The sequence below is a fragment of the Bombus vosnesenskii genome, unplaced genomic scaffold (genome assembly GCF_011952255.1).
Source record: "Bombus vosnesenskii isolate JDL3184/JDL3185 unplaced genomic scaffold, Bvos_JDL3184-5_v1.1 scf7180000013302, whole genome shotgun sequence".
NCBI lineage: Eukaryota > Metazoa > Arthropoda > Insecta > Hymenoptera > Apidae > Bombus > Bombus vosnesenskii.
Genome location: NW_022882951.1, coordinates 3,193,506 through 3,207,823, shown reverse-complemented (window position 1 = coordinate 3,207,823; position 14,318 = coordinate 3,193,506). Strand labels below are relative to the sequence as shown.

The following is a 14,318-nucleotide window of genomic DNA, read 5'->3' as shown; positions in this document are numbered from 1 at the left end:
TCGTTTAACTGTTAATAAGCGACATTTGGATTTATCTGGACGAATGTACAACGCTAGTGTTACGATATCGCGAGTACGTTTGTTCAACGTACGAGCAAGTCGACACGAGCCGAGCAACGTGAGATTTCAAAAATTAAAAAGGAAGTTCCCTGTGACAAATTTGAACGTTCAGCCGGCGTATTCGCGCGCGTTCATTCGTGTCGCTGCTTTAAACAAATTTATAACTTAATAAATAGCGTATCTGGAAGATTGACTCGAGGCGCTAACGTAAGACGTAAGACAAGAAATCGAGTATCGCTGCAGCGTATTATGAGAGCGAATATGAAAAATTTCGGAGCTTTCTCGGCTGATAAATGGCAGAACTAAAGGAAAGCGGTAAGGCTTATCTTTCCTAAGTATCCTTAGTTCGCAGTTTGTACTCGTGAGAAGTTGCTTTCAGAAGTTGTTAGTAGATCGTTTCAGATCAGAAACGTTCTTTAATCGAGACCTTGTTAAACTTGTTGAATGGCGAGAATTCTCTCAGCTTTTCAAGTTATAGAATTAACTTAAACTTCTCTAAATTATATCAGCCTTCTCCAAGTTCCGCGGTTTCTCGATTTTCGGCCTTTCGCGCTTACGCTTTTCTAGTAATATATCTAATCTTCGTTATTAAACTTTAGACGTAGAAATTTAAATACTCCCTGCGTAAAGATTGTTCTTTTATTTGGACGATGGCCGAAGTCGAGGTACAGATTCTTTTCTGGCGAAATATGATCGATAGTTAAGAAGAGTATCGTGAAAATTGGCGATGACGTGGCTAGGTCGAAATATGCGCGTGAATCGGCGAAGCACGTCCCAGTATCAGTTGGGAAATTAGTGGAACGAGACCGACGAATATCGGTAAGGTATAGGACGGCTGACAATCGCAGTAACTTTTAATTTCTGCGTGTGGTGACTCGCATATGGTCGACGCCCGTTTCGTTCCCTTTTGATAAGGAACAATTATTGGCGATAGTCGGAGAGACGCCCCTCGTAGGACGCCCGCTCAAATATACCGGGTGTCTGGAGTGGCCGGCGTGTACCATCGAACAGGAAACAATAGGCTCTCTTATTCGCCCCTGCTGCTGGCTTGCGGTTCTTTGTGCCAAAAAACGGGCTAAATGCGCTATTGCACCCGACCTTACGCACGTCTACAAAGAGAAGCCAATAGCGTCGACTTCTTCCTTTTCCCCCTTTTCTTTCCCTTTTCTTTCCCCTTCCCTTCAACTTTTTCCGCTCCCCTGCAGCGATTTTCCCGATTTAATTTGTCGCGCCCGAAGGAACGTGCCAACTCGCCAATTAAGTTTCCAAAATCCTAAACGACTTGCGTTCAGATCGATCGTTCCGATCGTACGAAAATCGCAATTTATTTTTTCGTTACGATTCGATAAACGTCGTTGCGCAAAGTTTACTCGCAGCTTTATACCTCGTATACAAATACGGATGTTTGCGTCGAGTATTACGCGTTTAAATGTCGAAGTGAAAATACCGGATGTAAATTTTCAAGAAGAAAACGTCTTGACACTTTTACCGATATCGATAAAGCGGAAGAAAATAAAAATAAACGACCAAAGAATCGAATCGTAAAGTATAAACAGAATCTGAGAAAATTCGAGTTCTAAAGTAGAACGAGACGTTATTCTTATTGACGTGTTAAAAAAGTAGTTATATTCTTGGTAAAAGTCGCTTGATACGGTGTATGGTACATCGGTAACGTTCTTTAATCATTTCAAATAAGATAAAAACAGCTACTAGTAGAGATATTGTTCTTTGTGTGGTTCGCACAAAGAATAAAAATTAACTCGAATATATATATATATATATATATATATGTATGACTCTGAAATATAGATATATATATTTAGTAAATCGGAAATTAAATGGGAAAAATGTAATTGGAAGTTAAGTAAAGTTAAGTGATAAAGGCAGGTTGAACGGATAATAAGAATCCCGAGGGATGCTTTTTCAAAATCCTGAGTCTTGTAATCATTGGACTGCGAATAAGGACGCGCATGCGCACAGCTTTCCCCTACCACCGGCGGAAGTATACAGAGTCAGCGTAGAAACGATCTGGCTTTGCCTCAGTATTCCGCCGCGTCCTGTTTCGTCGATGTTGTGCTTGCATTCGCTCTGCGATTTCCGTCTTTTTACTTCCGTGGTAACAGGAGTTGTCTGCAACGTCGAGTCTGTGAATCGAATATCCACGATGACTCAACGTCGAGTCGTTCAACGTAGCATGGCAAGTTTTACATTTGAATTTTCCATTTAACCGCTGTTTTTAAACGCGTCGCACGATTCTTTAACTCGGAGTTATTAAGGTCGTGGTAGGTTTAACAATTCCAAAATCACGTACATCGTATCGCGAGAAATAGCTAGCGAAAATTTGCCCAAGATAATCGTCTATCTTTGGAATAACGTTTTGGAAAAAAATATGACAAATTGCTGTAATTCGGTTCTGATCAACGCGATAGATTATACTGCCCCCCTTAGTCGATTGTCTTAACTAATGCCACATTTGAGATAAATGAGATTTTAGTTATTATTTTCTCGATGCCGCTTTTATTTATTTTTTTTTTTCTTTTTTCTATCGACTTTAAAGTTTTGGTCGTTATTTTCTTACGACCTACGTAATCTTTTTCAATTTCGCGTACACGCAGCGAACGTATTATCAGGAATTGTTGGCGATTAATTAAACGTTTCAGACAAGACGTTTTAACCTTATGAAGAAACTGACGACGAGACGAAACGTTTTCTCGTAGGATACGGTTGAAGTCGTATTTAAATAATAACGAGTTTTTTTCGACGTATACGGCTTAAATGTAAATTAGAGAAACACAAACGCAGAAACTTAGACGTGAATAATTTAAACACGAGCGTTAATCAATTATAAATATAAATACATTACAATCGAAATATAAATTTATCATTCAGATTTAAATAAATGAAACGCAGGCATAGCGACCGTGCGTAACAGAATAAAATATCCTATTTGCTTTTCAAATGTTAACCGTTAGAATTATTTAACTTAGCCACTTTACCTTTAGTAGATGGTAGGACACTGTCTATACAGCGCTATAAATTAATAATCACAACAGGAAAACAGTTGAGATAAATTATTCTATTTCCAATTTACTTACAAATGACCACGTCATTCGCGTTCATAGTTCACATCGTTCGTTCGTTAGATCGTAATAATAAAGTTTTCAAATATCCGCGTAGATTTTACTTGCATCGTGACAATGTATTCTCAATATTATTGAGAATAACGACGATGTTTAGAAGAGTATAAACGTTTTCTACGTTGCAATCGCATTATTGTAAATTGTATTCCGCGAAAACTCGTAGAGTAGGAAAGTTTCTGAGAAATACCGAAAAATTATGTACCAAGTTAGTGGTCGGGAAGTTAGTGGGCGTACTTGATAAAACATGGAAAGATTTTCCGAATATCGAGTAGTTTCAAATTTGTTGATAACGCAACGAATAGATGGATGGATTATGGAAAAGGAAATACGTCGGACGACGTCCACCTCTTTTCAACGATCCACTTCAGCGAAATTGCTTTCTCTTTTCGAGTTTTTAAAAGGGGTTGAAGGAACGATCGAGAAGACACTCTCTTTCATTTTTCTCTCGTTCCAGATTCCCTCGATTTCGATGTTGCAAAAGCGATAACTTTTTTAATGCAACTTTCCTGCTAGTCGAATATTTTCAAACGTATCGTAACGGTTAGAAAATTTTGCAATTTGTTCTTCCGTGTTAACGCTTAGCTCGGGAAAATTGTTACCAAGATAGGAAATAGGCGGAATTTGAAAAGATCGGAAACTATCTGGTCACTCGCTACCTCGAACAATTCGTTTCAGTTGGATTTCACGTGAAACCACTATCTGTAGTTTTATCCGTTTCCCCGGAAGACCTTTTTTTTCCTGGCTTTTCTCCAGGGCCGAATAAAAATGTTCCATCGAGAGTGTTACTCATCCTTTTTGCTTTTATACCCTCTAACTGACACGTATACGCGCAATATTCCCACGTATAAACTTTCCATTGGTTTTATACCGTTCTTTCTCCACCGATCCTGCCTTAATTTCCTCGCGAACGAGAGCAACGGCTACGTCGTTTGGATCGCAGTCTCGTTACAACGTCGCACTTGTCCGATCCAATGTACAAGTACGTGGAAGAAACGGCTATGACACAATTTGTTATCCTGATTTTGCTTAGACATCCTCTTCACTGGCAAACGCGTTATCTGCGTGTTGTACAAAGGTCGTAAATATCACGCCTCTGACTTATAACGTCGAATCTTGCTCGTAACGCGTAGGCTATGCCCGAACGACGAACGTGAATTACATCTAAATACTTCGTCGAGTTACTAATCTCGATTCTAGTTGGATAAAAGTTAGCTGTGTGACAGCGAATAGTGAGATAAAACTAGGAATATTATATTTTACCAAGCGATTTCCAACTTTGTAATTTGAAACAATATGCGTTTAGTTTGTTCCACGATACGCGCAATGGTCCATGCATTTTCCGGATATTTTGAAAAGTCAATAGACAAAAAATGTATCGAGTACAGCGAATGGTAGTTTACGAATTTAATCGGCCGTGGCAAGTTCTCTCTCTTTCGACGTCGTTCGCGGTATCCTGCCAAGATAGATATCTACATGTGTGTTTGCTCTCGTTATTACACGAGATAGCTCCTATCTAGATTAAATAATTTGTCGTTGTTTTACGAGCGATAACAATTTATTTCCTGCTGGGATGTAGTAATTAATAAAAATTATAGATACGATTCGAGCTCCTTTTAATATTCGTCGATTTCTGTTTTCGTCTCCATTGAAAAGAAAAGTACGTTCGTAACAAACAGATTGTGTTAAGTAGCAAATGAAAAGAAGGAGTAGAACGCGAAAAGTTTTACCGGTTATTCTATTATTACGAAAAATCATCTTCGTTTATATCGATATAATATATTTCCATATATTTGCATTTTTTTTTTTTTTTTTTTTTTTAGATTTTCATATTGTAAATATTGCATATGCATATTTTTATTTGTTTCAAATGTATAAATATTCGCGATGTAATAATTTATATCGCTGCCAGCAACGCGTGGTTATTTGAACGATCAGGCCTGTGCGATCGTCTGGAATTGATCATTTCGATTTCTGAAACGATGTGTACATATTGGCCATATCGACGTGTAGGTAGATATAGGTAGTACGAGTGTGGTGGAGCTACGTGGATGTGCACCGTCTTTGGAGTACACGGGATAAAAAGCGTGGAGTAGCGCTCTGCCGTTTGGAAAATCGTATTTTTCCAAGTGTTCGTTTCTGCTGGCACTGAGAAAACGCTCGCCGTTATATACCGCGTTGTTTCATCAAGAGAACGTTACGAATTGTCTTAGTAAAAAATAGCAGTTTTTCACGGCAGAAATCTGAACGACGGAATGCCGTGACGCGCGATGAAAGAGAAAATAAAATTCTGTTTTCCATCCTGTTCGGTAATGGAAAAGCTTAAGTCGCGCGTTTCTCCGACGCTTCTCCCCCTTTGAATTTTATTTTCCACGACCGGAACTGATAGAAAATTAAATATTTTTTCAGGTAAGTGAAGAAGCTGAACAAACATTAACAAAACGGTTCTTCGAATGCCCAAGTATTAAAACGCCGTCGGTGAGTAATTAGAAATTAAATAGTTTCTTCGTGAAAAAAATTTTTTTCGTAGTTTCCGATACGTACACGTATACAATATTATTTTACTAATTTCTCGACATTGTATGAAAGAAAAATACGTAGAATTTCGTTGATTCGTTCTAAACTACGAGCGGTACTTTTTTTCCTTTAGAGGATCGTCGTTTCGATGGTCGCGAATATTTAACGAAACTACACAGAAGATAAAACGAAAACGTTATTAAAATGTCTTCTTAAAGAGGAAATGAAACAGCAGTTGTGTTAAAGCGCGTTTCCAATAATTTGTAATCGCTTATTTCTATTTAAATGTTTGAAGGATCGGAAGGCTTGCCTTCTTAAATAAAACATTATCGAGGATGTACCGAACCGACGAATACATCGAGAGACTGAAAAGGCGAGAAAAAGATCATTAGGGAGGAAAGCTTTTCCGCTCTGGCGTACGCGTTGGTAATAGAAAGGGAAAAAACGATTGGAACGCACGAATCAGTAGCCAGGCTTTATTCCATCGATTTTGAATCGACGGTTAGAAAGGAGAAACGATGCGGGGAAAGATGCATAGTTATTTACAGGATGATGGATGCTACGCGTTATTTTCCCGTTCTTATGAAGCTACACACGGCAATATGATTGCGAAACGTGGCCATAATGAGCCATTCGAATGCGATCGATTGCTTGTGACTGACCTAAATATCCTGAATTTCTAATGTATCTTTTCAAGCATCCGTGTACGTTCGTGAGATTTTTCAACCGACAAACTGCCGCCTCCTTTTTTTTAGTTGTCGTTGACTTTTCCCAGAACTTTTGTTTCTTTCGTCGAACGTAATTTCACCTTTTAGTCTTGCACGAAGTTTTATTATTAGGCTGGAGGATACGAAACACCGTTTCGAAATAAAAGTCGTGCATATTTTCTTCGAAATATCGTACATATTCCTACACGTACCTGTTTGGACCTATGGGATCCAACTATGGGGAACAGCGAGTAATTCCAACATAGAAATTCATCAACGATTCCAATCAAAACCTTTAGGATCCTCGATAGATGCACCTTGGTATGTTACCAAGGAAACGATACATCGCGACCTTTTTTTTTTATTTATTAATATTTACAATTAATTCTCGCATTGAGAATTTTCAGTAATTTTTTCTGGCGTGGCTCAGTGACATGGCTAAATATTTATAAGTTAATACTTATTATAGATAAGTATAATTTATAAGTAAGTGTTGTAAATAAGTAATTATTACTTAATATAAGTATCTAATTAAATCTAGTGTTTCGGTCTAACGGGTAGTGTCTTCAGCCTGTGGATCTGGTCCGACGTATGGAGTAGTCCAGTAATTAGGTGGTTTCGATGTTTGTTGCGAATACCTACAGTTAAAGAAGAAATATCCAAATTCTTCTTCTGTGAAGTGTTTCTTCGCAATTGCGTCTCCCCGCGATTGGTCGAAAATACACGTAACATAAAAATTAACAAGCACCGAAACCCAATCACTTGACACGACGGATCAGATCCGCAGGCTAAAAAGACGTTACCCTGTAGATTTAAACGTTAGATTCAGCTAGAATCAAACATACGATAGTCGTTTATTATTCACGTTATAGTACCACGCCAGAATAATTTACTTATAATTCTCAATGAGAATTGATTGTAAACTACTTGCAAATAAACAAAAGAAAAATATTGCTACATATTAGTCAAACTAAATTCCAAAGTGATTCGATACACTTAACCAACGACTGTCGAGCAATTTCATCCTTCTATATCTGTGAGAATTACTAGTTTCAGACTAAAAATTAAAATTAAAAGTTGAAGGAATTTATGAATGAAAAAATTGTCGAAGCGTAATAGAGTTTGGCGGTAGTTTCTGCAAATTTACATATTGTAAGACGTGGATCATTGTCCGTCGCGTGTTTCATAATTACAAATTCCGTGGTAGATTTATGTAAAGTTTAAAGTCGGACGAACAATCGGAGGTAGCGGTAACAGCGTGACTCTTTTGCGAGAAAGCACGGAAATCGATCTTAAGAAGGAATTCCATTAAAATTCGTAATCTATCGGCGAAGAGGACAAAGTTCGAACGTCGCTCGATAATCCTGTAACAGGTCGACAAACGAGAATCGAAGACACGCTGATGAATCTTAAAGGTTGTCGAACAGCTACCGAATTTATAGGAACTAATCTACAAAAAGTTTTGCCGCCAGACCAAAGTAAAGTCGAACCTCCTACGTCCGCCTATTGGAAAAAGTAGATCTTTTGCTTGGCGTTTAGATTAACCAGTTGCAAATTCGTCCTGGTACTGTTACACAGGTACTAGAATATGGATAAGATCTATCTCTGTCGCGAATGAACGAAAACGAGTTTCAATTTCGGATCGGTGTGTACGTTCGAGTATACACGGAGCGTTTATGCGAATAAAACGTTTATAACGTTTTATCGACCAGCTGAACGGAAGTATTCTTATTTGCATTTGCTTAGTTTTCATTTATACGAGTAATTACGAGTGGTTAGAATGTGATCTCGTAGCTGAAAATTACGCGCATTTCGCTATCGGTAGACGATCGGCGTATTCGAAAGGTTAAACAAATTTGGTCATTTGTGCGGCAATACGCGTTTCCGTATCTGGATCGTCACAGACGGAAGAAAATTTGATTGGCGTTGAGAACGTAACAAAATCGCTATTTTTTGGTTTCCTGGAAAACGAACTAGATGTGAATGCGAGCGTTTTGAATGGACGGGTTATTGTCAATTTGATAAGAATAGCGAGTTTAATATCTCATACCTTTTGTGTTTGCCAGTGCTTGTAAATTTATTCTAAAGCAGTAGAGAGCTTTCACGAGATAACGTTCCATTTTTTCTTCTTTGGGTAGAAGGAAGCGGCGATTGAAATTTCATATTGAAATTTTTTGGTGTTGGAAACTGTCCAGAATCGAAGCCGAGTCTTTCTTGCACGTGATTTCCGCCTCGATGGAAATCACGATTTAATTCGACTGCGGTGAATACGGACTACGAAATAAATTTTATACTATAGGTACATTTTATTTAAAAGATCGCACGAATCGAACATTATCGCGTTAAATCTAATTGTTCCGCGTCGCGATATAAATTTCGTTTCAAAAGTTGAAACGTAAGAGGCAACTTACGGTCGCTAGAAAAACATTAATTTCGCAAAATAAAATTTATATCGATACGTAGTACGGTTAGTCGAGCGAACGAGTAACGAAGTAAGTCGGCAAATTAATTGGCTACCTTAACTGGTTAAACGTTTTGATCATGGGCTTGACGTTTCCGTTTTAATCGAGTTCTTTTATTTCGTTGATTCCCGACCAATTGATCAACTAGCCGATGTAATAATCGCTCCACCGATCTATACGATCGCAATTACGTGGACGAATATGCGCCCGAAAACTCGATTAAGCGTAAAAATTTGTTTACTCGTATTTGCAAGTTGAACTGTTGGCTCGATCTCATTTTCCTTTAATTTTCGTGCGATATCCCGCGGATAAACGTTTCAAATACATCGAACGCGTCGAATTAACAACTTATCGTTCGAATAACTTATCGGCGATAACAATAGCTTGTAACTTAACGTTATAAACTTTAATTTATCACGCAGCATTACGAATTCCATAGATTTCCTTTCTCTAAGGAATGAAACGCGAATCGAAGTGCTAGTGTTAGGTGGAAATTTTATTCGACGATACATTACGTTTGACGTTTCATCAATTACTTGGTTCGATCGATCTTGGTTCGCTTTTTCATCGACGAATTGCTATGATAGTACGATTAATCTTTTCAAGACGGAGACGCGAGTAATCTTGGAAGACCAACTCCGATACAATGTACATATACACATCGCAAGAATTATTACGTTGTCATATTTATTTTATTGGAAATAATGATCAGCACGTGCCGATCGAGAACCGAAGTTAATGTGCAACCTTTCCAACATCATCAACATTGACGTTCGTGTAATCGTTTCGTGTAAATAATTCGTGGTTGGTAACTGATGGTAGAAGCGGAAAAGGGGTGATTCTACGCGAAAAAAGAAATCGAAAATATAGAATAACAATTTTTCGTTCGAGGCTTTGTTTTCGAGAAAATCGACTTTGAATTTTCGCTCGGTACGCGTCCACTTTATCGCGTCTCGTTATAACGGATCTCGCTGTAGATCTTTGTCTCGATGGAAAAATTTAAACAAATTTTTATTCTATATTTTCGACTTCTTTTTTCGCGTAGAATCACCCCCTTTCCGCTTCTACCACCAGTTACCAACCACCCTGTAGATTATCGTCGTTCCTCGTTGGATACAGAGGTTCGACATTTTCTTTCCTATTTTATTTTGGATATTTCGTCTCCCTTTTCCAAATTTTTGTAATAATTAGAGCTTCACGCTCGTAGAGCTAAAGCCGAATTTACACTGCTTCGCTTTGGAGGAACACGGTGGATGAACGCTGCTCTCATCCTTGTATCGTACGTAGATGGGACGAGGATGAAAACAGCGTTCATCCGCCGTGGATTTCCATCGGCGTTCCTCCAAAGTGAAATAACGCAAATTTCGCTTAAGTTGCCTCTTTAAATTAAACGAGAATTCGACGCCAAGCGCTTTTTTCTTTATCGTTTGCAAAGTTATAGAGGTTACCGTGTTCTGGTTTTTCATAGACGATTAAAAACTTGAAAATCAGTAGTCAAAACCGAATCGTATCTACGAGTATATTTAACGAAACGACAATCGTTCGATGATAATCTATTATACATATATACATACGTTTATTAACGCTTTCTTTAACGTACGCAAAGTTTAACGTATTAAGAATTCGTCCTTTTTCTTTCTTTTTTCTTTTCTTTTTATACGAGAATCAGTAGATCAAAATACGAGCAGTTTTCTAGGAAATTGGACATTGTACAACCATAAATACTTTTTATAGTCGGTGTAAATCTTGCGAAGGCTGCGCGTCTTCCCCTGCCAGTTCTTTCCACAAAGGACGTATTACGAACAAGTAAAATAGCTTCGCGTCTTTCAGAAGCTCTTTTCTGCTACACGGTTGAAACGGAGGAAGAGGGGAATAATTACGAGTGCATTGCGCCGGTGTGGAAAGCAGAGATTAACAAACAGAAGAGGTTTCTCTATCCTCTCTCACCTTTTCCACTCGATATCGGATATCGTTTATCGAATGAAATAAGATTCGTTTCCATCTCTTTCTCACTCGGAATTGCCGTTCGTTGAATAACGCTCCAATGTTTAAACCTATTTACGATTCGTCGTAGTTCTTTCGTACTTACACGAATACGTCCAGAGAATATGCCAATAGCGTGGAATTTCATTTGTAAAACACTTTTTTCGTTTTAATATCGTATTGCTTGAAAAGCATCGAAGAAAGATTATCTTTGGTCGATGAGCAGAGAGGAGATGCTTCGAAATCGATGAAATATCCAATTGCGATTTAAACGCGATAACGTGGCACGGTGACACACTAAACTAGCTTGTATTAAATAGTCTGAAACGTTCAATTTAATATCAGCTATTACTCGGTAATTCGGTTCGTAATTACATCTTTTAATTCTCATAACGATGTTAAAACAGTGCGAATTTTGACGCGAAAATTGTCTCTTTCGACAAGAGCTTAAAACCCTGCGCTTTTCTCCTGAATTCTCGTGGAAACTTGGTGCCGCTTTTTCAGCCAATTCGAACATGGCCGCGGTAATTCTGTTAAGCTTAATTTTCCCGCTTGTCGAGTGCCGCTTCGAAGCTTGTTAATTGTTTTATTAAGGCTATTATGTGCTATTTAGTCGCGTACTTTCCACGCAACTTTCGCGTATTCCAAATGTTCGTTATTTGTAAACCATCGAAAATACGCGATTATCGCGAAAAAGAACAACTAAACTGAAATAATACTGCCCCGTATATCCAGACGATCTGAAGATCATCGGATTCTTCGTGAAATATTAACAGGAAAATTGGCTAATTATTTGGAGGGCGGTTAACTTTGCTTGCTCGAACTGTTGAAATCGAGCGAGTCTGCCGGTTCGTCGAGTAATTCGTCGCAAAACTGTTGTAACGATTGTTTGGCGGATGAAAAAGCTGGGCGAAGTAATGGAGCCGAGCGAAGGAAAACTTTCTTCGCGAAGAGTTGTTCAGGTTGGCGAGAGAACGAAGCGAGAAGCGCACATGTGTCGGATGACAAGGAGTATCTTCTTGCGGGTAGACGACCTAATTAGTTGAAAGCCTACGTTAGCCGCGAAGCTGCGAAGGGTCGTCTACCGGCGAGGGCTTTCAATTTAATTTAGTCGTTCGTTATTGCGTGCCTTCGGCGGGCTACGCTGCGGCCAGCCTGTTCCGAGGTCGCTCTTTCCAGCCAGGTAAATCTGCTTTAACGCAATGTCTCCTCGCGACATCCATACGCCTGTGTGACCATCAATTTAGACGCTTCTCATGTGCCACTTCGCACCAAGCTTTCAGTCCTGTGCGTCCATTAGACTCGCGTACCTCTCCCGTTTTCTCACGTCTGACTCGATTAGCTTCCACACCCGCACGTTCTTCGAACCCCTGTCGCACCAATTTAAATAGATTCCACTCGTTAGACGCAGCACCGATCTCTTTGCTTTTCTGCTTTTCGCTTCATTACCTTTAAACTCTGCAATTCCCAAGGGAAAAGAGATCTCGTTCGATTCGCCAACGAATCGTTCCGTTGTATCATCGATACGTGAAAAACGTTTTCGACGGTCGTGGAAATATCGCCGTTATCCGTCTCGGAAGATCGAAATATTCGTACGCTATGTATTCCCGTAATGAAAATTCTAATTTGTCACGGACATAAATACGTCGGTGCTGCCATCGTTGGAAAAAGAAGAAAAAAAGAGGAAGACGGAGTTTTCCCCGATTTCTCGTCGCCTCGTAATTCTTCGTCTCTCTTTTGATCGTTAGTCGCGTCTAGATATTTTTTCAAGCTCTTGAAAGGGCGGTCGCGTGTGAGGGCAATCACCCTTAAGTCTTCCAAGACTGAGGCGGGACTCTCTTTAACGAGTATTACGTTAATTACGGCTGCTGCCGTGGCGATCATTAAACTCTTCTATGCCAATGCAAGCCGATATCGCGGGACTGACGAATTTTTTCTTTACCGGAAGTCTCGAATGCTGATCGCGTAAATACGCGCTCTTCTATCCATCCTAGACGTTTATATCCCGCCGTGGAAAACAAACGTTACGACGATGAAGGTTTAAGTACAAAGTGTTCCGGTTATAATACGATCAGGACCAGGTGATGATTCAACGGCGAAGAAAATAAATGGAAATCGTAGACGCACTCGGCTAAGAATTAAACCGATACGCGCGTACTCGACTAATTGCCGAATTCCATATTTTCTCGAATTTCGATTTTCCAAACTGAAACTTGGGAGAAGAGACGTTCGATACGCTCTGATAGCCAGCGAGACAGATTCGACTGTTTGAAACTGGTTGGCGCGATTCATCGTCCTTTGAGGTTAATGGAGGCGAGGCTGCGAGAGTCAAAGGTTAAAAGATCGATTTAAATAAGCGTGAAAGAGACGAGGGGAAGGATGATATTAATTAAAATTCACGCACGCTTCCTAACAGAACTAGGAGCAGCTTTGTTGCTGCGAAATGAGCCAGCCTGACGCAGGTATCACCCGACTGACATTTCTAAGGGTTCTACAGGAGTCTCTTTTCCTTGCCCTTCCCTCCTTTTCTTCCTTTTTTTTCACGTCGCCGAGTGCAGCGGCGGTGTTGCATTTCGTGATCAACGAGGAGCACTTTCGGTGCTCGAAGGGAGACACCGGGAGTACCCTTTCAGTCGGGCCCTGAGTAGACGGTGTTGAAATCGTGCCGGACGAGGGAACACCCTCTCGCCGATGAAAGTCGACACCTAGTCGTCGAGGAGACAGACTTACGGGGCTTTTGTAACGACCGCGCCTGGAAACCCACCGGACTCGGTCTGCCGTATCGTCTAGTTAATTGGGAGAAAGCGTCCAAGTCGATACGAACGGACATTTGCATTTTTTACGCGGCATTTCACGCGTCGCGTTCGTAAGCCGAATCGCCGTACGCTTCTTTGATTTACACGGTGGCTACCAACTCCGCGTCTCAAAGATCTTCCTAGGAGACGTAGGAAATTTCGAAACGTGCTTCTACCGTTTTATTCGTCGCGACCGTGTGTCTTAATTTTCCGTAATCGCGCGAAATTTATTACGCGAATCACGAATTTACAACGCGAATTACGAACGCGTTTCAAAAGGTTTAATCGTAAAAATCCATAAAACGATCGTCGTTATGGTGCTAAAGGTAGAAGAGAAATTCAGCCACGATTAAATATTCCTTTGTAAGTTTGGAGGAGGAACGACTTGGCCGATCTCCTCTAATCCATTTTAACCGTGCCTTTTAAAGAGGCATTTCCAACGAAACGTTCTTTCGCGGCTTCTATTATGCTCGGTCTTGTTATCTTCGGGCAAAGCGTGGACAAATACATGTTGACCCTTTTCTTTCGTCGCTCTTGTCCTCTTTTTAGCTGCCCGTGTTTTCCTCAGCTTTTTGACCCTCGACCCTGTTTGTCCGCTTCCTGTCCGTTTAATATCGTCACCGCAAAATCGATTCCTTTCCTCCTTTTTCGCGCGTT

At 39.9% G+C, this 14,318-nt stretch overlaps 1 protein-coding gene across 2 annotated transcripts in view; it reads left to right on the top strand.

The window, feature by feature from the left end:
- The window catches only part of LOC117234192 (matrix metalloproteinase-2), a 102,143-nt gene that overhangs the window by 42,428 nt on the left and 45,397 nt on the right, over positions 1–14,318 (top strand). Inside the window, exon 1 of one of the 2 annotated variants that reach the window (XM_033495179.1) lies at positions 4,184–4,275. The exons of the other annotated variant lie outside the window; for it this stretch is intronic. Within the exon in view, the coding sequence (XP_033351070.1) occupies positions 4,199–4,275 (77 nt within the window). The 5' untranslated portion in view covers positions 4,184–4,198. Of the gene's footprint in view, positions 1–4,183; positions 4,276–14,318 lie in introns of those variants that run through there. 2 annotated transcript variants of the gene reach the window in all.